This window comes from Plecotus auritus (genome assembly GCF_963455305.1).
Source record: "Plecotus auritus genome assembly, chromosome: 2".
Taxonomy (NCBI): domain Eukaryota; kingdom Metazoa; phylum Chordata; class Mammalia; order Chiroptera; family Vespertilionidae; genus Plecotus; species Plecotus auritus.
Genome location: NC_137771.1, coordinates 185446367 through 185468030, shown reverse-complemented (window position 1 = coordinate 185468030; position 21664 = coordinate 185446367). Strand labels below are relative to the sequence as shown.

At 46.5% G+C, this 21664-nt stretch overlaps 1 protein-coding gene across 3 annotated transcripts in view; it reads right to left on the bottom strand.

Annotated features, from left to right (window-relative positions):
• ABCC5 (ATP binding cassette subfamily C member 5) overlaps window positions 1–21664 on the bottom strand; it is a 95453-nt gene that overhangs the window by 18562 nt on the left and 55227 nt on the right. For all 3 annotated transcript variants that reach the window (XM_080657881.1, XM_080657883.1, XM_080657882.1), the window contains 12 exons: window positions 20829–20953; window positions 20637–20709; window positions 18605–18808; window positions 17601–17744; window positions 13840–13942; window positions 10331–10515; window positions 9794–9940; window positions 9380–9509; window positions 7181–7334; window positions 6963–7091; window positions 4406–4592; window positions 1526–1615 (listed from right to left, as the gene is read on the bottom strand). In XM_080657881.1, the coding sequence (XP_080514007.1) occupies window positions 1526–1615; window positions 4406–4592; window positions 6963–7091; window positions 7181–7334; window positions 9380–9509; window positions 9794–9940; window positions 10331–10515; window positions 13840–13942; window positions 17601–17744; window positions 18605–18808; window positions 20637–20709; window positions 20829–20953 (1671 nt within the window). The remainder of the gene's footprint in view (window positions 1–1525; window positions 1616–4405; window positions 4593–6962; window positions 7092–7180; window positions 7335–9379; window positions 9510–9793; window positions 9941–10330; window positions 10516–13839; window positions 13943–17600; window positions 17745–18604; window positions 18809–20636; window positions 20710–20828; window positions 20954–21664) is intronic.

Sequence of the window (21664 nt, the reverse complement as noted above, 5' to 3'; positions counted from 1 at the left end):
GAGGATTAAAAAAAATAATAATAATATTGAACATGTAATCAGATCCTGGCATTCTGACATATCTCAATCAATCCAGGAGAAATAGACTCTAATCCTAATCCTGCCACTAACAGCTGTGTGACTGGACACATCACTTCTTCACTCTAGGTCTTAGTTTCTCATTTGTAAATTGTGGGGACTGGATTAGATAATCTTGGAAATCCATTCAAGCTTTAAAATTCTGTGTTTAATATAACGGCTTGTAATTTTTGTTATCAATAGTTAAACCTCGCAATGTTTTAAAACTCTCTGGCGACTAGTCATGGGGCTTACAGCCTTCTAGGGAAGTAAGGGCCAAAGACTACTGCTCTGGGGGGGTGGAGACTGAATTCAAACGCTCCAAGCTGGAAGGGTCCATGTTGGGACAGGCATCCAGGTTGAGGACTGGCAGTGGGGAGCCAGTCCTCAGAAATATGACTGGTCTGTGCAGGATTTACACTGTATTCCTGCCAGTCCCCAACCTGGGGCTGACTACCCACCCCCACCTCTCCAGCCAGAGACTCTCACCAACAGCGAGTAAAGCAAACACTACATATTCGTATATACAACCTGTATCATCCACAGATCAGAGCAATGGGCGAAGAGGCTGGTGGATAAACCTAAGGAACAGCTATTAGCAGAGATATCAGATTGCTATGTGCCATTCTTTCCCAGAACAATCATTCGTAAGTTTGAGAAATATCCTATGACTAACGAGGTCCATTGTCAAAACAAGCCAGTGAAGCACGTCTCTGCGAGATAATGCAGTTTATGTAACACACTAGTTCGCAACTGAATGGCAAGTTTTTCAACACTATGCTTGTTTTATTTTATTTATTTTTTATTCAATACTATGCTTGTAAGTCATTATTTGGAAGTTGGAATGTATTCTTCCCATGTAAACAATGATATAAATGCTGACAAAGCCCTAGCCCAGAGGTCGGCAAACTGCGGCTCTGTTGACTAATGAGTTTGCTGACCACTGCCCTAGCCGGTTTGGCTAAGTGGATAGAGCACCAGCCTATGGACTGAAGGTTCCCAGGTTCTATTCCAGTCAAGGGCACATGCCCGGGGTTATGGGCTTGATCCCCAGTAGGGGGCGTGCAGGAGGCAGCCGATCAGTGAGTCTCTCTCATTGTTAATATTTCTCTCTTTCCTTTCCTCTCTCTGAAATCAATAAAAATATATTTAAAAAAAAAAAGAAAAAAAATACAGTTTTATACAGTGCAAAAAAATTGCTACATTAGCCAGCCTAACTAAACTAACAAAGTTTGAAACGTTTTGGAAATGAGCTGATGAACGTAAGTTCTCAATCAGACAATTCACAAATAGATTTAGAAACTCTTATGCTAATTCCTTCTCCACTCCACGCCTGCTGGAGAGATCGCCAGTCGTCTCCTGAGGGATGAGAAGGCAGGAAGACATGCTGCCTCCTTGCACATCCACCTGAGGCAGGAAAAGGGTAAAGGGTAAAACGCCTCCATGGAAGGTGAGGTTGCAGTCTGACCTTGATGTAGTGGTTGATCCTCTCCACTGAGGTGAAGCGAGCTTCTGTCTCGGTGGCCAGTCTGACGGTAAACTGGAACAGCCCCGTTAACTGATGGTGAGAAGCAGAAATGCAGGAGAGAGTTCATTATCGATGCCAACGCTAGAAAGCCTCCTTCATCTAGGGGACCACAGCTCAATCATAAGAACTGGGCACATACAGCAGCTGGTTTTAGGAACTGAGTCATCCTCTAAACATTTAAGACAATGCCCATTACACCCCTACCCCAGTCATCTGTAATTCTCTGTGAGCGCAGGTGGCATTGTGGTACTGCTGGCACTAACTTCCCTGCATCCAACGGCTTTCCACCCATCTTTGCATGTCCAGTAACATGTATCTGAAGCTGCATACTTGTACCTGCACCTGCTGTGGCAGACACAGCGAATCAACCTGTGAGCAGCCAGTGGGCAGGCTTCCAGGAAAGTCAACAAAGTGAAAGAAGGCTGAGCAGAAAGTGCTGGCAGAGCCCCTGAGCACATCAGATGAAGGATTCTACTACTGCCCATCCAATCATCAAGGGAGGCTGCAGAGCATGGACAGCCTTGGGGGATCTGTACAGATACATGTACATACCTCTTCTCAGGTTTCTTTGGCTGTTTTTTTTTTTTTTTTAAATATATTTTATTGCTTTTTTACAGAGAGGAAGGGAGAGGGATAGAGAGTTAGAAACATCAATCAGCCACCTCCTGCACACCTCCTACTGGGGATGTGCCCACAACCAAGGTACATGCCCTTGACCGGAATCGAACCTGGGACCTTTCAGTCCGCAAGCCGATGCTCTGTCCACTGAGCCGAACCGGTTAGGCTCTTTGGCTGCTTTTTAATGTATCTTTCCAATATGGAAAAACGTCAAACATGTACAAGAGGAGAGAGGACATTATAATAAACTCCCATGTACCAAACATCCGTCTTAAAAAACTGTCAACTCACAGATAATATTGTTTCCTTTATATCACCTCATCCTTCTATATTATTTGGAAGCAAATCCAAGCTATCCTATTATTTCATCCATAAATATTCCAGCTTGTCTCTCTAAAATATAAAATCTTTAAGAGCACAATACCATTATTCAATACCATGATGACACCTAAAAAATTAATAATAATTCCTTAACATCTTCAAATACCTAGTCAGAGCTCAAGTTCCCAGTTGTTTTTTGAGCTAAAAACCATAAACCATTCCTAGAGACCAGAAAGCTTTCCACATGTAACAGTGTTGGGGGAAAAAAGCAGGAGCCTGGGGAAAAAATGCACATAAGAAGCAAATTGAGTATTTCTTTGAAGACTATGAAGAGGCCAGAGATGACAGGATGGTGAATTCAGAAACCTACAATTAAAAAACTATTTTCAAAAGCACCTTTATGAAGAAAATAGCACCAATTTCTTAAACACATGCAAAGCCTTAAATCCCTTTAATCCTACACTAGAGGCCTGGTGCACGAAATTCATGCACGGGGAAAGGGGTGTCCCTCAGCCCAGCCTGCACCCTCTCCAATCTGGGAACCCTCGGGGGATGTCCAACTGCCGGTTTAGGCCTGAACATCCCTCTCACAATCCGGGACTGCTGGCTCCTAACCGCTTGCCTGCCTGCCTGCCTTATTGCCCCTAACTGCCTCTGCCTGCTTGCCTGATCGCCCCCTAACTGCTCCCCTGCTGGTTTGACCGCCGCCTAACTGCCCCCCTGCCAGCCTGATCGCCCCCTAACTGCTTGCTCCCCCGCGCCGGCCTGATCTTGCCCCTAACTGCTTGCTCCCCCGCGCCGGCCTGATCTCGCCCCTAACTGCTTGCTCCCCCGCGCCGGCCTGATCTCGCCCCTAACTGCTTGCTCCCCTGCGCCGGCCTGATCTCGCCCCTAACTGCTTGCTCCCCCTCACCAGCCTGATCTCACCCCTAGCTGCTTGGTCCCCCGCCAGCCTGATCGCCCCTAACTACTTGCTCCCCTGCGCCGGCCTGATCTTGCCCCTAACTGCTTGCTCCCCCTCACCAGCCTGATCTCGCCCCTAACTACTTGCTCCCCTGCGCCGGCCTGATCTCGCCCCTAACTGCTTGCTCCCCCTCACCAGCCTGATCTCACCCCTAGCTGCTTGGTCCCCCGCCAGCCTGATCGCCCCTAACTACTTGCTCCCCTGCGCCGGCCTGATCTTGCCTCTAACTGCTTGCTCCTCCTCACCGGCCTGATCTCACCCCTAACTGCTTGCTCCCCTGTCAGCCTGATCGCCCCTAACTGCTTGTTCCCCTGACAGCTTGATCGCCCCTAACTACTTGTTCCCCTGACAGCTTGATCACCCCTAACTGCTTGCTCCCCTGCTGGCCTGATCGCTCCTAACTGCCTCTGCCTTGGCCCCTGCCACCATGACTTTGTCCAGAAGGAAGTCGGACGTCCGGAAGATGTCCAGTCAACCTGGTCTATTTAGCATATTACCCTTTTATTAGTATAGACTAGAGGCCCAGTGCACAAAATTCGTGCATGGGTAGGGTCCCTAGGCCTGGCCAGTGATCAGGGCCAATGGGGCCTTCCGGCTGCCGGCCGGGGCCTTCCTTCATTCCGCGCTGCCCCCGGTGGTCAGCAAACATCATAGCGAGTGACTGAACTCCTGGTTTTCTGGTCGAACTCCCAAGGGGACACTTTGCATATTAGCCTTTTATATATATAGATAGATACCACCCCTCCCACCCTCGCAGCCTCCTGCCCCAGATGGTTACTATAAAGCAGTCTGCGTGGCACTCTGGGAGTCAGAGGTGAAACAGTGACTTAGGGTAGAGGCCCCTACCATGCCTCTCCTAAGCTAACACAGGAAGGACTCAAACGGAGCGAAGGTGATGCCCCATCCCAGAGACTGACCTGGACAGCGTAAGAGATGGCGAGGCCAGCGTAGGCCGGGGAAATACGCCCATGCATGAGAACGACCATCAGCCCAGTGGTGGTGATCAGGGCGATGCTGATCAGGTCGAGCCGCACAGCCAGCCACCGCATTGCGCACGTGAATAGGAAGAAAGGACTTTGGTTGTGGTCCAGCAGCTCCTGGTACCTGTAGGAAGGCAGAACAGCTAATAGACAAATAAGGTACCAGGTGACCCTGGTCATGGTGATGTCAAAGCTCTGGTGAATTATGGACGGGGGCTAATACTTCAGTATTTTCTGTTTGAATGAAGAGAATGATATGGAAACTTAAAGAGAACAGAGTACTCCATGCTCCACAGATAGGAGGACATGGGGTTTTCTAGTTTTACCCTTTCAAAGAAACATATTGAAGATGTTAGGGGAAAATATCTACTTTAACAGCATAGGGAAAGTAGGGGGAGGGAGACCAAATAAAGAGGCTGTGCTAAACGTCAGAAAAAATGTCATAGGTTAGGGGTCATTTTCTCACAGAAAGAAAGGTTACAAGGCAAACTGCAGAAATGGCCCAAAACCAGGACAAGGAAACTCTCAGAATGAACATAGTAAAGTGGAAATTGTTGCTGACACACCATCATTGGGCAGAATGGTACTGTTTCCCACGGCCATGGAACAAAGAGCCAGAAGCTGAACCACAGCAAAAAAATACACAGACAACCTTTGCCAATGAAGGAGGGGAGACACCACTGTCACGAGGGGTCCCAGAGAGCAGATGAGACCCTATCTGGAGTCCATAACTAGGATTCTAGAGCAGGAAGTCTTTCTAGCAAATGTGCTTTGCTTTAAAAAAAATCACATTTCTTCCTTACAATAAGATATGTGCTCTTTAGAGAAAATTAGAAAACGCAATAAAGGGAAAAATGCAAAAGTCCATAACCTTATCAGTTAAAACCAGAGTTAGTATCTGGCTGCATTTCCTTCCAGCATTTTTTCAATGCACTTTACATGTACATGTATATATACACACACATGCATAAACACACTTGTACATAGTCAGTATATTTTCTTCTTTTTCACTGAAAGTTAAGGTTATTTTTCTACATTGTTTAGTCTAATTTTTTTACTCTAGATTTAAAAAAAATTAATTGCTTAATTTTTGGAATAGACAATATATGCATAGGACAGACTATTTAAAGGGTACACAAGTTTTACCATGAAAAGTCAGTTTTTCTCCCGTCCATTCTCCAGCTACTTCATTCCCCTCTTCAGTGGCTATTAGTTTCTTGTGTATCCTTTCAGAGATATTCTAAATGTTATATATACAAACACACTTAAAAGGGAGAATAGCATACACACATCGGTACCTTGCTCTTTCACTAATATATCTTAGAAATCTTTCTATATCAGTACCTTCAGAGCTGCCTCATGTTTTTTTGTTGTTGTTTGTTTGTTTTTGGTTTTATTTTATTAATTTTAGAGAAAGAGAGAAAGGAAGGGAAGGAGAGACATCATTTTGTTGTTCCACTTATTTATGGATTCATTGGTTGCTTCTTGTATATGCCCTGACTGGGGATCGAACCCTCAACCTTGGCATTTTGGGATGATGCTCTAACCAACTGAGCTATGCGGCAGGGCTTGTCTCATTTTTTGAAGGGCCACACAACACTCCACTCTACGAGGATACTGTAGCCCCTTTAACCAGTCCTCTGTTGAATGACTTTGTAGTTCACTGGTTCCCAGCCTTTTTTTGGCCATGCCCCACCTAAGCATCTCTAAAATCCTGATGCCCCCCCCATATAATTTTTATTATTCAAAAAGTGAACTCCTATTCACGTGGAGGAAGCCTAAAAGGCCCTTAACTTGGTATAAACAAGTTTTCAAAAAACATGGCATCTATGAAAGAGAAAAATAAAAGAACGAAAGGACAGTTGAAGTACTGAGGAAGAAATCACTAAGAAATTGTTAAAAAAATAATAATATGAAGTGATATGAAAAAATAGCAAATAAAATTTCAAAACATATAATAGAGGACTGAAATGCATAAATATGTCAATATATATTTATATACTGTATATGAGGCCCCTAGAATCATAAGAAATGCAAAAAATTCACTGTTAATAACTCATTCTCGAATTGCCCCCCCGCCTAATAATCGAATTGCCCCCCTGTGGGGCATGTGCTCCATCTTGGAAATCACTGAGTTAGTTCTAATCTCTTAATACAAATCTCCACAATGATTAGGTACATAAAAATCTCATATAAACAATATTCAACCAAATAAAATGTCAGTCTAGCATCAATGACTGTCTTTTACAGTTCCAAAAAAAACAAACAGCAAAACTCCACCAAATATGGTCATTCAGGACCAAAAGCCAACCGACTCCAAATCTGTGTTTTTGTCTTCTCGTTTGCTCAGAAGGGAGTTCCACCAAGCGAGTGAACTTTAATCAGAGACAATTAAATCACAAGTGATGAACGTTATAATCCCCCATTCTTGGACTCTGATTAAATTCAGGGATGCTGGCTATGTTTGAGCCTTTTGGCCCCCCTCAGCGCTTACCTGTGCAGAAACTCCTGCCCCTTGTTGTAGGCATGGATGGTGGCAAGGCCCTGTATGCTGGATGTGATGTGGGAGAGGAAAGGTGACTGCGTGATATTGTCCAGACGCTTCAACTCGCGAATCAGGACCCTGGAGAGAGAACGAGTTCTGTGTCAGAGGGTGGACAGCAACTCCGGCTCCGTTCTCTGCCCTGGAAGACACGAACCCTTCCGCGTTACCTGGACACAATGTGCAGAACTGCAAAGAGAATGACAAGGGGTGCCACTGCCACCAGGAACCATGGGAAAACCCCTGCGATCATCCCAACACAGAAGAACACCAGGATGACATTTTGGATGAACATCTCAGCCTGGAAGGGCAGGCGCACATCGACTGGGGAAACCGTAAAGAAACAAGTGTCAGGTTGTGGGGATCCGCAAACAGGAAACACGGAACCCAAAATTAAAAAAACAAAAAGACATTCCCAAAAATCTTTAAAAATATATATTTTTATTGATTTCATAGAGAGAAACATTAACAATGAGAGACTCATTGATCGGCTGCCTCCTGCACACCCCACACTGGGGATCAAGCCCGCAACCCAGGCATGTGCCCTGACCAGGAATCGAACCATGACCTCCTGGTTCATAGGTCGAAGCTCAACCAGTGAGCCACACAGGCCAGGCGTTCCCCAAAATCTTATCTAAGATTGGTGTGTTGCCTTTTAAACAGTCTGATAAAAAATAAATAAAAATCTAGAGACCTGATTGCTCTAGTTTTTCTTCTCCCAAGAAAATGTAAGTATTGTTTCCCCGCTGTGCCCTCATTTTTTAAAAATATTTTTTTATTAATTTCAGAGAAGAAGGGACAAGGAAAGAGAGATAGAAACATCAATGATAAGAGAGAATCATTGATCGGCTGCCTCCTGCACGCCCCATACTGAGGATCGAGCCTGCAACCTGGGCATGTGCCCTGATTGGGAATCCAACAGTGACTTCCTGATTCATAGATTGATGCTCAACCGGAGTCACGCCAGTCAGGCACATGCCCTCTTTTAGTTCACTATGTTGCCCAACCCCTTTAAACACTTCCTCCTTTTACAAAGTAATATATGCTTGTTATAAAATATTTTGAAAATATGCAAAAAAAAAAAAGATTACACATAATATTCATTCTCACCAAAAACAATGAATTTGCTGTTAACATTTAAAAAATAGATCCAGAGACACAGAGGCATGGAACAGACTGGCGAATCTCAGAGGGAAGGTGGGGTTGGGTGGAGAAAGATGAACCGGAGAACTTATATGCATAGCCCATAGATGCAGACAACAGTGTGGTGAAGGCTTGGGATGGGTGGGTGAGGGGTGGGAGGTTAATGGGGGAAAAAGGGGAACATCTGTAATACTTTCAACAATAAAGACAAATTAAAGAGAAAAAAAAAGGAAAAGAAAATTTTCATCATGAAAAGTCAAACATGCCTAAAAGTCAAGAGAATAAAAACTTGAAAAGTTAAAACATTTTCTTCATCTCCTTTTTGACTATCTCCTCCCCCTACCTTTTTTTTTGGAGGGGAGAGGGATTGAAGTATTTTCATATAACTCTCAGATATATTGATACCACTGATTTTTTAATTTCAGTCTTTTCTCGGTTTGTGTGTGTGTGTGTTGTTTAACATTAATGGGATCATGTTATGCATCAGTTCTGTGTATCAGTGATGGTTTTGAGCCCTTGCTACCTGTGGCCATGGCTTTACAATGCTTATCAGCACCTGTAATAAACTCCTCTATGGGAGCAACACAGTGCAGCAAAAACATTAGCTCTGGGTCAAAAAGATCTGGGCTCAATTCCCACTTTGCTATCTAATAGCTGTGCAATCTTGGGCAAGTTATTTAACCTTTCTAGGCATCCGATTTCTCATGTATTCAGTGGGTGAAACAATACCCACCTTGTAGGGCTGCCGTGAGGCTCAGGACAGGGCGTGTAGAACATTCAGCACCCAGGAAGCCCTCAATAAATGTCTGGTGGCATTACTAATAGTCTGGGCTCTGGGAAGTATTTAAGTTCTGGTGCTGGCACAGCCCAGGCAGCACCCAGAAAACCTGCCAGAGGCTGCAGGTGTCCAAAAAGCAAGAAACTGCCCTCCAAATAAATGTTTTGGAATCTCAAATGACCCTCCAAGGTCCAAAACCTTTATACTAACTCAAGCCTCTGAATTAGTTTGAGGTTAAATAAGATCAAATGAAAACTTAGATGAAACATGAAAAATAAGATGGGGCTTTTGCTTAAATGTAAGTCGAAGAAAATGCCAAAACTAAAATGTTCCTGGTACCAGCACCAGCAGCCACTGCGCTCTCAGAGTGTACGGCCGCACAGACCTGCACTATCGGGGAGTGTCACCTAGAAGGCTGGAGAGCACGGAGAACAGTGGTGAGAAATACCTTCATCCATGTCTCTGGAAAACCTGTTGAGAATTCTCCCCGTGGGGGTGGTGTCAAAAAACTTCATAGGGCTTCGGAGGATCCTTCGGAAGAGCTCATCATGGAGCCGGGAGGAGGCTCGCAGTGTGCCCTACGGAGCAGAGTGCAAAGTGAGCAGGGCCCAGGGACCCGGGCACTCAGGCAGGCTCAGTCCCCACTCCACAGGCCGTTCACACCCAAAACTGGAGAGGGGCACATGGCCCCGGAGGGAGGAGGCGGCTAATGGGAAAAGGCTGAGGCTAATGGGATACAGGTCATTCCAGTGGAGGCCACTGTGTCTCAAAGGAGCTCCCTCCTCAGGATGAACCTGGGAGAGGCCATGCGAAGCCTGACCGGTCAGCTGGGTGAGCAGGAGCAGAGGCCACCACTGCATACCTTGACAAAGACCACTCCTCGAACGGCTTTCAGGATCAGCATGACGGCCATGGAGAGGGCATAAATGCTGGCGTAGTACTGCATGTGGGGATTGTCCTTCATGCTGCTGCTCACCGAGGTCCTGTTCCCGTGACTCACCGTGCTGTTCTGTTTGGAGGCAGGGCTCTGTGAGGGAAGACTCCCAGGGATGGCCAGGAACCCTGCTTAGGGCCACTCTCAGCTCAGGGGAGGGCGCAGGATAAGGACTCTGGGACCTGGTGTGGCAAACACAGGAGGGCTTTGTCCCTCCTTCACTCTTTTCTAGTGGATGAGGGCAGACAGCCCACAGGTGTGCTATGATAAGCTTTACCGCATCTTGAGTTGGTCAGGGAGCAACTGTATTGTGAGGTTACATTAGGGACCCCTCTTTTTCATCCTGGGTGACCCTTGTTCATTGTGTCTTTTAATTGAAAACTAGTTTCCTTAAGAATGGCCAGGTAATATGGAGAGATGGCCATATTCTTAGGCATATAATTTCCCATTAATGAGGAACCTTACCCCACTTCCTTCCTTGATCCAGTAACTCAACCACCAGTTGCTGAAGGCGGTACTGCCCACATTCAGCGTGAAGAGGGATATAATGAACAAGAAAGCCAAGGGGCCCCCGGCAGCCTGAATATAGACACCATACACTGACCACGGCACAGAACCCTGCCCCTTCTCCTCCGCTTGAACCAGTTGCCCTAGGGGAGAAAACAAAACAAAACATGAACTCAGAAGGAAAAGGCTATTTTTCCAAAACGAAGGCACCTATATAGAAGAGCAAAATCAAAGAGCCTATAGCTTCACAGGGCTCTAGTTCAGAATTATTTCTTCTTCTTTTTTTTTTTTTTTAAATATATTTTATTGATATTTTACAGAGAGGAAGGGAGAGGGATAGAGAGTTGGAAACATCGATGAGAGAGAAACATCGATCAGCTGCCTCCTGCACACTCCCCATTGGGGCTGTGCCCGCAACCAAGGTACATGCCCTTGACTGGAATCGAACCTGGGACCTTTTAGTCCGCAGGCCGACGCTCTATCCACTGAGCCAAACCAGTCAGGGCAGAATTATTTCTTCTTTATCAGAAGCATTCATTCATCCACTTAACATTTACTAAGCACTTCCTATAAATAGGCCCAGGATGAGACCCTGGAATAGTCAAGAGGAGTAAGACCAGGTTCCTGCCCTTGAGGGTCCTTCCATAGTCTGGTAGGACAGACAGGTAAATAAACACAAAATTCTAATAAAATGTGTTAAATGCAATGCTAGAGCTACATGCAGGGCAGCATGGGACGCCCAGGGGGTATAGCTGACCTACTTGGGGGAGCTGTGCAGTGGTTAGCAGGGAGGTTTCAGGGAAGACTTTATGTGCAGTCCATATAGCACCTTGAAGGTAATCCAGAGTCGGCCAGTTGGGGGAACAATGGGCAGAAGAGATGTGAGCACCACCACAGAGGTGGGGAAACAGCAGGGCAGTAAGTACAGACAACCAAGCCAGCGCAGCCTGAACAGTGTGTGTGTGCCGGTGGAGTGGCAAGGGACCAGGTGGATTAGGCAGGCTGTGCTCTGTCAGAGGTACTTGAAGTTACCCTTCAGAGAGGAACTTCTTGAGAATGGGCTACAGGTGTGTGGAGATTTGACACTCAGCCCTACTGGGCTAGATGGGCCTGGGATGGCCAGTCCAGTCACCTCTGGCAGCGAGCAGCCTCTTCCATGCACCCCAGCGTCACACACAAATAATGGAATTTTCTGCGTGTGCCATATCAGGGAAAAAGATTGGAAAACACTGCTTTGAAACTGGGAGGAGGCCACTGAAGACTCTATGCAGGAAGGTGAGTTGGTGAGTCTCCTGTTTTCAACCCTATCGCCCAGCTGTCTGCATGGAGGACGGACAGCAGGAACACAGGTACGAGACGATAAAGGCCAGAACCAGGTCGTGGCAATAGGGATGGAGTCTCGGGAGTAAATTCAGTAGGATGTGGTGACTGCGTAGGGGAAGAGAAAAGATTCAAAGGTAGCACCCAGGGGTTCCCTGGCATGGTCAGATGATTGATGCCCTACAGGCCACCTCTTCCTCTTCATCACACACTTTTAATTATGTGGAACAAGCTACACAGGCCAGGAGCACTTTAACAGTTGCCAGTCTCCAGGTTAGTGGCTCTGCAGAGAACAAATGTTCCCTGAGAACATTCTGGCTTTTTGTACTGCTTCTGGCAGGAACTGATAGATGTCTCAGCCGGCTGTGCTGTGTTTGCTTAGTGTGTGTGAGTAGGCTATCTTAAATCACACCTGAATTCAGGATTGTTACCTGGTTTATTAAAAGAAAGAAGAGGCAGGGAGTAGTAAATCAGGATGGTCAACTCCTAACACCAAACACCTGCTACAGTTTTAAGAACCAGGAAGTGAAAACAGAGGCAAATCCAGGATTCAAAACCTCAGATTCAAAACCTCAGGTGAGGACATGATACAACAGAAAGAGAGCTTTAAAACAGGACTGCATTCTTTTTTGGGCGGGGAGGTGGAGAAGTGAGGGACTGACTTGCAGCTTAAAATTCACCAAGGTGAAAACGTCTGAAGTATTGTAAACTAGTGGCCCGGTGCACAAAATTCGTGCACATTAAAAGGGGATTAATTAGAGGAAATAATTTAATATTGCTATTTGCCCTTTCTCTATAATAGAAGTGTCAGAGATGAAAGAAAATTAGTAAAATGTATATGAAAACCTTCCTCCTGTCAGAGTCTGAGGCGCACCACAGGACCCAGAGTCAAGTCCCCACCCACCCACATGCGCCTTCAAATCGTGTAAGACCCAGACCCAGCCTCCTGCCCCCTCCGCCATTGGGCTAGATCCAGACCCGGCCAGTCCCACCCTTGTCAAGCCCCGCCGGGCAGGGGGCATAGCCTCAGGTCCTTTGGCCTGGCGCCAGGATGGGGGTGTGTGGCCTGAGGTCCCCCAGCCCATACCAGGGTGGGGGGTGTGCCTTGAGGTCCCCAGTCAAGCCCCGCTGGGTGGGGGGCATGGCCTGAGGTCCTCCATCAAGCCATGCCAGGCAGGGGGGGGGGGGCGCAGCCTCAGGTCCCCCAGCCCAGCACCGGGAGGGGGGCGTGCAGCCTCAAGTCCCCCATCAAGCCCCACCAGTAGGGGGGCGCAGCCTCAGGTCCCCTGTCAAGTCCTGCTGAGCGGGGGGTGCAGCCTGAGTTCCCTGACCCAGCACTGGGGGTGCACCTTGAGGTCCCCTGTCAAGCCCCGCCAGGCAGGAGGTGCGGTCTGAGGTCCCCCGGCCTGGTGCTGGGGTGGTGGGCGTAGCCTGAGGTTCCCTGTCAAGCCCCATGGGGGCAAGGGAGGGCGTAGCCTCAGGTGCCTGCTGATTGCTTGTTAAGGCTCCTTATGGGAACTTGGCCTCAGCTGTGGGTGTAGCCATCTTTGTGACAGAGTGATGGTCAATTAGCATATCCCCTCTTTATTAGATAGGATTGTTTTTCTAACTCCCAAGATTTGTTTCAGTTGACAAGATAAAGTGTTGAAAGAAGAGGACTCTGGATAGGGAAAGTAGCTGGGAGAAACCCAGGTGTGACCTTGCCACAGTTCTGGGGCAATCTCCAAGGAGCGTCCCATTCTAACAGGGAGAACACAGGCATCCCTGCAGCTGGACTGCCTCTGCCGTGGTGGGCACTGATTTTTAAAAAGCACAGGTGAGTCACAGGAAGGACGGGTACACCTTTCCCCTTTTTTCATATTCAGGCTGATTCAGCTATAATTATCTATACCTGACCCCACCCTGCACAGGAAGAGAAGGGATCAAAGGCCATTCTTATTGCCTTGGTCTGTTTAAGCAAACAGAAGGTGCCTCATAGTCTCCTGATATTATATAAGAATGCTGTTATTCCAGGCATATAAGGCCAGGTACTCTACCACACACAGTGTTATCAAATATCCAGTCTTATCAAACATCATGGGTTACCACATGGCATGATTTCTGATATATTTTAATGACAAATCTAAAATCTCAAAAAAGGTTGTTACCTTCCTCTGGCTTCACTGCTTTCTCCTTCTTTACTGATCCTGTTTTGGGACCCTTGTCTTGTGACTTCTTCTGTGAACCACTGGTTTCCTTTTTTGAATTAATCTAAAATTAAAAAAAAAAGTGTCTCCATTTATGATATGGCCATTCAGACAAATGTCCATGCGACATATGAGAATCATGTCAAGCTGTTGGTATTACTGAAAAACAATCCTTCCAACTATTCATTTCTTGTACTTCCTCAGCTCCTTCAATCTTTGAGCTCTGGGTTCCTACACTGTTATTCCATTGACTTGCCCCTCCCGAAGTCACTGAAGACCTGAATTCCAAACACAGTAGCCTTTATGCTCTCATCCACTCCAACTTGTCCCAAGTATTAAGTCTGGGCCATTTCCATTCTTCTCACCTCCGATCCCCACATCACTAGATAAAACCAGAGAGCTGATCATTTACCGCTGCTACCAGAGGAAAGCCTCTAACTTCTCAGCCTGGTTTTGTAAGAACTCCACTTCCTGGCCCCAGCCTAACTGCAAGCTCCTGTCCCATTCCTGGGGCTCCCACTCTCATGCCAAACTGGATTTCCTGCCATTCCTCGAATCACTGTGACCTCCCACTTTGTCCACATTGTCCTTCACTTGGAATGCCCTCCCCTTGGCCCAACACAGTCACAGTTGTCTTCATTCAAACAGATTCAAATCTTACACCCTCCCTGAGGTAACTCAGATTTGTCTAGAATCGAGTTCAGCCCCGCCCCCAGACACTTTGTTAGTAGCACTCCATGACAGCACAGTTGCTGTAAATGGGACATGGTGAAGAGCATGGTGCACTGGTCTTCCCTGAGACTCCAAGTCCCTCAGGAGGGAGATGACATCTCACTCGTGGTTAGAACCCCACAGGGCCTATCACCCAGAACTCACCATAACGGGGCACAGAGGAGCTTGGTAAACATGCATCAAATTGAACCCAGGAGATTAGAAACGCTCTCCTTTCCAAGTTCCTCTTATCTCTTCATAGGACCCTAAATTCTTTATTTACTGCAGTACATGAGTAAATGCACTGTGTAAAGCAGTGGTCGCCAACCTTCCGGACCTCACGTACCACCAGTGGTCTGTGGACCACCGGTTGGCGACCGCTGCTCCAAAGCTTTCCTTAAACCAGTGGTCGCCAACCTTTCGGACTTCACGGACCACCGGTTGGTGACCGCTGGTCTAAAGAGAATACGTCCATTTGCTGACCACTTACTAGCGTAAGAACATTACATATTATTTCATTTAACTGATGCAACAATTCTAAGAGGCAGATGCCATCCCCATTTGTAAGATAAAGAAACTGAAGCTCAGGAGAGTTAAGTGACAAACTGAAAGTGTGCTCCTCCACTACAACTCACAAACTGTCCAAGTCTATTGTTCCTTGGACATTTCGTGCTTTAGATTCTCTTCTTCTCATTTTCCTCTGAGTCTACAGTGAGGAGGAAATGATCTGATGAGTAAGTACTCTGAGAGTCGCAGGGAGAGATCATAAATCCAAATCTGCATTAGGGTGTCTCTATGGAAGTTACTGATGACACTTGGAATAATGCTTGAGTTATTCCAAAAGGCCGAAAACAAATCAGTCATGAACTGTTGTATTGCACCTGAAATCAAGCAGGATGAAACCCAACGACTCCCAGAAAATATCCCAATAACTGCCTGCTTTTAGCCCTCACAGACATCAAAATGACCTGGTAGCTAAGAAGTAGCCTATAGCCCAGCCTGAGTACACTACTAGGACCCAAGGTGCCTACAGAATAAGGACTTTGCGTGAGAGCAGGTTGGCAAGAAGGAAGAACACACGATTTGGCAAGCTCTAAGTAAGACTCCCTTGGATTTGCCTAACTCGGAGCCGAGAGTAAAGCCATGGAAAGCTGCCATCTTTCTGTTGCCACAGGGGGCAGGCAGCATGCCAGAAAGAGCACTTCAGAGTCAAAATGCCCTTGTTAGTATTTTTTTAAAAAGGCCCCAAATGGAGTCACTTTTGCTAAGCCACACCAAGACTCAGTACCTAACCTAACTGCAGTTTCAGCCTCTTCCAGGAGTGCAATTTTAAATCCCTCAGTCTGGAATCAGGATCAACACTAGTGAAGTAACCTGCCTCTTAAGGCCCCCTGTCTTCCCCTAAGAAAAGATGACTTCACCCGAAATAATCCACTTTTTAAATCTCTTCTTCCCACCCTCTTTCTGCCCTTCTAGTTGCTAGAAGGGATGTTGTCCAATTCACAAATCACTTGATAAAGCCAATTAGATCTTCAAATTCACACAGTTGAATTTTGTTGTTTAACATTAGCAAGCTGCTTAACTTTTCTGAGCTTCCATTTCCTCAGCTGTAAAAGTAAGGGATAATCATATTTTGCTAGAGAACTCTGTTTAAATGACTAAAATAGGATGACATCTATGAAGTGCCTAATCTAGTAATCCTATCTAATAAAGAGGTAATATGCAAATTAACCATCACTCCAACACACAAGATGGCTGCCCCCATGTGGACACAAGATGGCCGCCATAAGATGGCCGGCAGGGGAGGGCAGTTTTGGGAGATCAGGCCAGCAGGGGAGGGTAGTTGGGAGGGACCAGGCCTGCAGGGGAGGGCAGTTAGGGGTGACCAGGCCTGCAGGGAGGACAGTTGGGGGGGACCCAGGCCTGCAGGGAAGGGCAGTTGGGGGTGACCGGGCCAGCAGGGGAGGGAGTTAGGTGTCAATCATGCTGGCAGCGGAGTGGTTAAGGGGCAATCAGGCAGGCAGGCAGGCGAGCAGTTGGGAGCCAGCAGTCCTGGATTGTGAGAGGGCAGTCAGACATCCCACAAGGGGTCCCAGATTGGAGAGGGTACCAGCTGGGCTGAGGGACACACACCCTCCCCCCCCCCATGCACAAATTTTGTGCACTGGGCCTCTAGTTGGGACATAATAGTTGTCAGTTAATGAGTGAAAAATCAGCAGCCAGGGTACCACGGATCATTTTCAAATGTATGCAATGATTAATTTCTCTTCCCTGGTTCTTTATTCACTTGTTTATTGAAAAAGGAGCTTCATGTGAAAGTAACCTCACAGGGTGATCTAAACATTAATTTCTAACTGGACAGGTCACAGTGGGTAGTGATGCTCCAGGCCTATAACTTCTTTCGTGGAAGGTTTATCTTTGCCTTAAGCAAGCCCTATTCTTGTGCATCTAGGTTAATAAACCTTTGAAATGCCGTAGTAATCCCTTTTCCCAGACCCTTAAGCTTAACCACCCTCAAGAGAACACATCCTCTTGTTAACTGTCATGTAACCTAATCTCTGCCCTGCTTTTTCCCACCTCCATGTAATCTCCCTTATGTTCCTTCTTTAATTCCAAATGTATAAAAGAATCTGCAAACTGACATTTTCCAGAGCATTTAAGATCTTGCTTCCCAGCAATGTCATCAGTTTGGCTCAAACAAATTCATAAAAATTCTCTACAGGTTTGGACATATCTTACTTTGACAACACACAGAGCCCATATTGTTCTCCCTGTCATGGCCTCATTAATAAATTCTCATTGACAGAAGTCCTTGGCTCACCAGCCCCACAATCCTGCTCTCCTAGAATAGAATTAGTATGTGAATCAAAGCACAGCAGTCTGGTCATCAGAAAATAGGGCTCTCCCAGTAAAACACAGGCACTGAACTCAGCTGAGACTGGTCATCCCTCAGTAAGGTCATGCCTCCCTTGCTAGAAAGGAGAGATGCATAAATGTCATATAACTCTTACCTCAACTGGGGGCGTTTCTCCCAGCAACAGGTTATTAAAAATGGTAGCATAATCACCATTTAGATTCATCAGTTCCTCATGGGTGCCCCTTTCTGTAATACAGCCTTCTTTCATGAAGATCACTTGGTCACAATCAGCCAGGTACTAGAGACAAAGGCAGGGATGACACGGTGTTACTGATATTTGTGCAAATATTCCAATCTCTCATACCTTAGTCTAGCACTTCCCACCTGGAAGCGATTGAGCCCCCCAGGGGACATCTGGCAATATCTGGAGACACTGTTGGTTGTTTTAATTGGGGAGAGGGTTATTACTGGCCATCTAGTGGACAGAGGCCAGGGAGGCCTAGGACAGCCCCCACATCAAAGAGCTATGTGGCCCAATATGTCAGTAGTGCCAAGACTGAGAACCTCTGCTCTACTTTATTGAGATGTAGTTCCAAGTACAGTTCCTCCAGTTTTTGACGTAAATCTGGTGGAGCCACAAGAACCTTGCATTAAGCTTCACTCTGTTACTACACTGAGAAATACACACAATTACTGACTTTCTGTGGCAGGATGGGGGTTAACCGCCAAACCTGACAACATATGCAAAATAGATGGCAATATTCTTCAGCTGCTCTCCAAAGTGGCAACTTGTCATGGAGTGACAGAGGGAGAAGACCTTGTTTTCCCTGAACAGTTCCTGCTAAAATTAACATAAGGCTTTCCACACTATCTCATATTCAAACTCTACTTTCTACCTACCCCTCCTTCCTTCACTTACTGATTTATATGCAGAAGCTAACATGCTCCAAGCATCTCTGATGCAGACAGCCAACCTGGTACAGTGGTACAACGAGCTTTATTGCTACGGTGGGCCAGGCGGCTATTTGCTGAGGAAATGAACACTGGTGGTTCCAGGAACTTCTAGACCACAAAGGTACCTAGAAGGACCAAGCCCCCCTTCCTGTCTGATTTCTCAGGACATAGTGGGTGGCCTGGGGAAGGAAGAAAGCACCATACCTGTAGCTGGTGGGTAACAAACAGAACCGTCTTGGACTTGAGGTGCTTCTGGATAGCACTGTTGAAGATGTGGTTGCCCACATGGGCATCTAAGGCACTGAGGGGGTCATCCAGGATGTAGATGTCCCGGTCACTATACAAGGCTCGGGCAAGGCTGATCCTTTGGCGCTGCCCACCACTCAGGTTGGCTCCTCGCTCACCAATCTATAGGAGCCCAGAAAGCATAGTGGAGCCGCCAGCTCAAGTCCAGAACTGGGTTTAGTGACTACCCCAGTCACCATTCTTCTCCTCCACCCAAAGCGGCATCTTCTACTGAATTCCCAGCCTGGATGAGTGGCCACTATGATCCTCCAGGGCCCACAGTGGGGAGTTGGCTTAGATACCTCCTTCGCTCCCACAATCATCTGGTTTCTAGTCAATCCTCATCTGGCCTTGCCACCCCCTGGACACCCTACCAGTCCATTCTCTATGGGCAGAATGAGCTTTCTAAAACATAAAGCTAACCATGAACAACCTTCCTTAAACTCTTCAAAAGCCCTGAAGGATAGAATTTAAACAACCAAACTTGGCATACGAAGCAGGTTCCCAGCATCCATTGCCAATCCCCCAGCACACCCTGGGATAGAAGCCATTAAATTGTGGATATATTATGAACACACATGACTAATGTCACACCTTCTCCTGTACTATTCCTGCTCAGTTCTGGCATCCTCTCCTCTGCAAATCCTCCCCCATCTCTTCCTTACTAACACTCAAAAGCAAGTGATTCTTTTTCATCAGCTTGTTTTGAGCCTCATGTGTGGGTGTCCCATCCTCTCCACTTAAGCTTTCTGAGGGTGCAAGTTATTGTCTTATTCTTTTACGTTCCCAACACCCAGAAGTATCTGTATATGCAGCTGGCACACAACAAGCACCTGATAAACCTTACTAAATGGATAAGTGAATACATCCATTGTAAAATGGTAATGGGCCCTGTAATTTTAAAAAACCTTGTCCTTAAAAAAACATCCAGTTAATGCAAAGGTTTTCAAACTTGAGCAGGTATCAGAATTAACTGAGGACTTGTAAAAACAGGTTTTTGGGCCCCACCCCTAGAGTTTCTGATTCAGGAGGTCTGGAGTGGGGCCTAATAATTTGCATTTCTAACAAGTTCCCAGTGTCACCGAATGCTGCTGATCTGGGCACCTTGATTTGAGAGCCGGTGAACTAATTAAACCATTCACCAAACCTGGTTTGAGGGATTTAGCTGAAGTCAGCTGAAACACAAGTGCCAGCCCCAGAGACCTCCAGGGCAGGTCATGGACAATGTCTCAGGACTCAAAAAGCCAGTTCCAAAGACACAGGAAACTGCTCCAGGGCAGAGAACCAAAGAAAGGGATTTGTGCAGCGGCCTCTTCCTTTCTAACGGGAGGGGGCTCTCTGCAGACTGCATCTGAACAAGGAGGTTGGCAGAATGAGGTTCAGGGAAGAAGCTCAATATGTACATGCTTGACTTGTGGTTTTAAAAATGAGTAGTGCAGCCCTAACCGGTTTGGCTCAGTGGATAGAGCATCGGCCTGCGGACTGAAAGGTCCCAGGTTCAATTCTGGTCAAGGGCATGTACCTTGGCTGCGGGCACATCCCCAGTAGGAGCTGTGCAGGAGGCAACTGATCAATGTTTCTCTCTCATCGATGTTTCTAACTCTCTATCCCTCTCCCTTCCTCTCTGTAAAAAAAATCAATCAATAAAATATATTAAAAATGAGTAGTGCAGAAAACACGAACTCTGAACCAAAAGTGGGATTTTGTTTAAAATCCAGCTGACATATGACATATTTATATGCTTAAAACAGGTAGTGTTGATATGCCAGCCCCAAGGCATAAATGCTTTCCTAACATAAAGTACCAGTGAAAGTGAATCTCACTGTGTCGGTTTTTCTCCCACGCATTTAAGATGCACTCCTAGGAGGTGACTCCAGCAGAGCCCTTCCACTCATCTCCCAGGATCCTCTCTGCTACATACACGCCCCCATCGGGAGCAGAAGGCTTGTACCTCAGTCAGATCGCTGTTGGGGAGAATGGCCAGGTCAGGCCGCAGGCAGCAGCTGTTCAGCACAGAGTTGTATCTGAAGAACATAAAGAGACCTAGTGTCAGGGACACGGTTGGAGTTGAGCCTGTGGCTTGGGTGCCTTGTGTCTCACACAGCCTAGACAGAAAGCATGACAGAAACCAAGCAATCCTTGCCTTTCTTCATCAAACTCCTTCCCAAAGAGGATGTTGTCTCTCAGCGTGGCATTGAGGATCCAGGCCTGCTGGGCCACATAAGCGAAGGTTCCACCAACTGCAATGCTGCCCTCTACAAGTGTCATCTAGGGAGACAGACACCATCCAATGGCATCAATGAAAAACCATCCCCCTAAAGCCAACAGAACCCCCCACATTCCACAATGAAGTTGACAGTTTTGGCAGTTTCCTTGGTTGCTTTTTGGACCCAAAACCAGACCCCACCTTTGTTCCACAGAGAGCTTCAGCAGCAAAGAAAATCAAAGGTCTCCTTGCTTATATGAGATGGGAGCTCAGGTGACCCATGACTTGAATGAACCAACACTTCATTCAGCAACCTATGGGCTACTTTATATCCTTTCTTTCTAAATGCAAACGGTTTTAATTAAGGGAAGCACAAGCGGAAGGCCCTTTCAGAATTCCCTGGGGAGGATGCTGTAAGGATTTACAGCCTCAATTTTAGGGCAGGCCAACTCATCTACAGAATTAATCCAGGCTATTAGCTAGATCAGCTGCTTCTGTAAATTGAGGATCAAAGGGGGGAAAAAATCCAGTCCCACATCAACTAGTATTACCGAGTATCCATACAATGATGGTGAACCCTCCCCTCCAACATGAAGAAACTGCATGATGACCTGTTCACTTTGAATTGTTTTCAGTCATGGTAATTGATATGAATTGATTTATCCATTTTGCCTTCTTTCAGGGTTCCTTTTGGGACTGATTGTTGACAATTTGTCTTGGGTGAGGGATGCTATAACTTGGAACAAAGTTTCATTGACCAGTCTGTGTAGTCC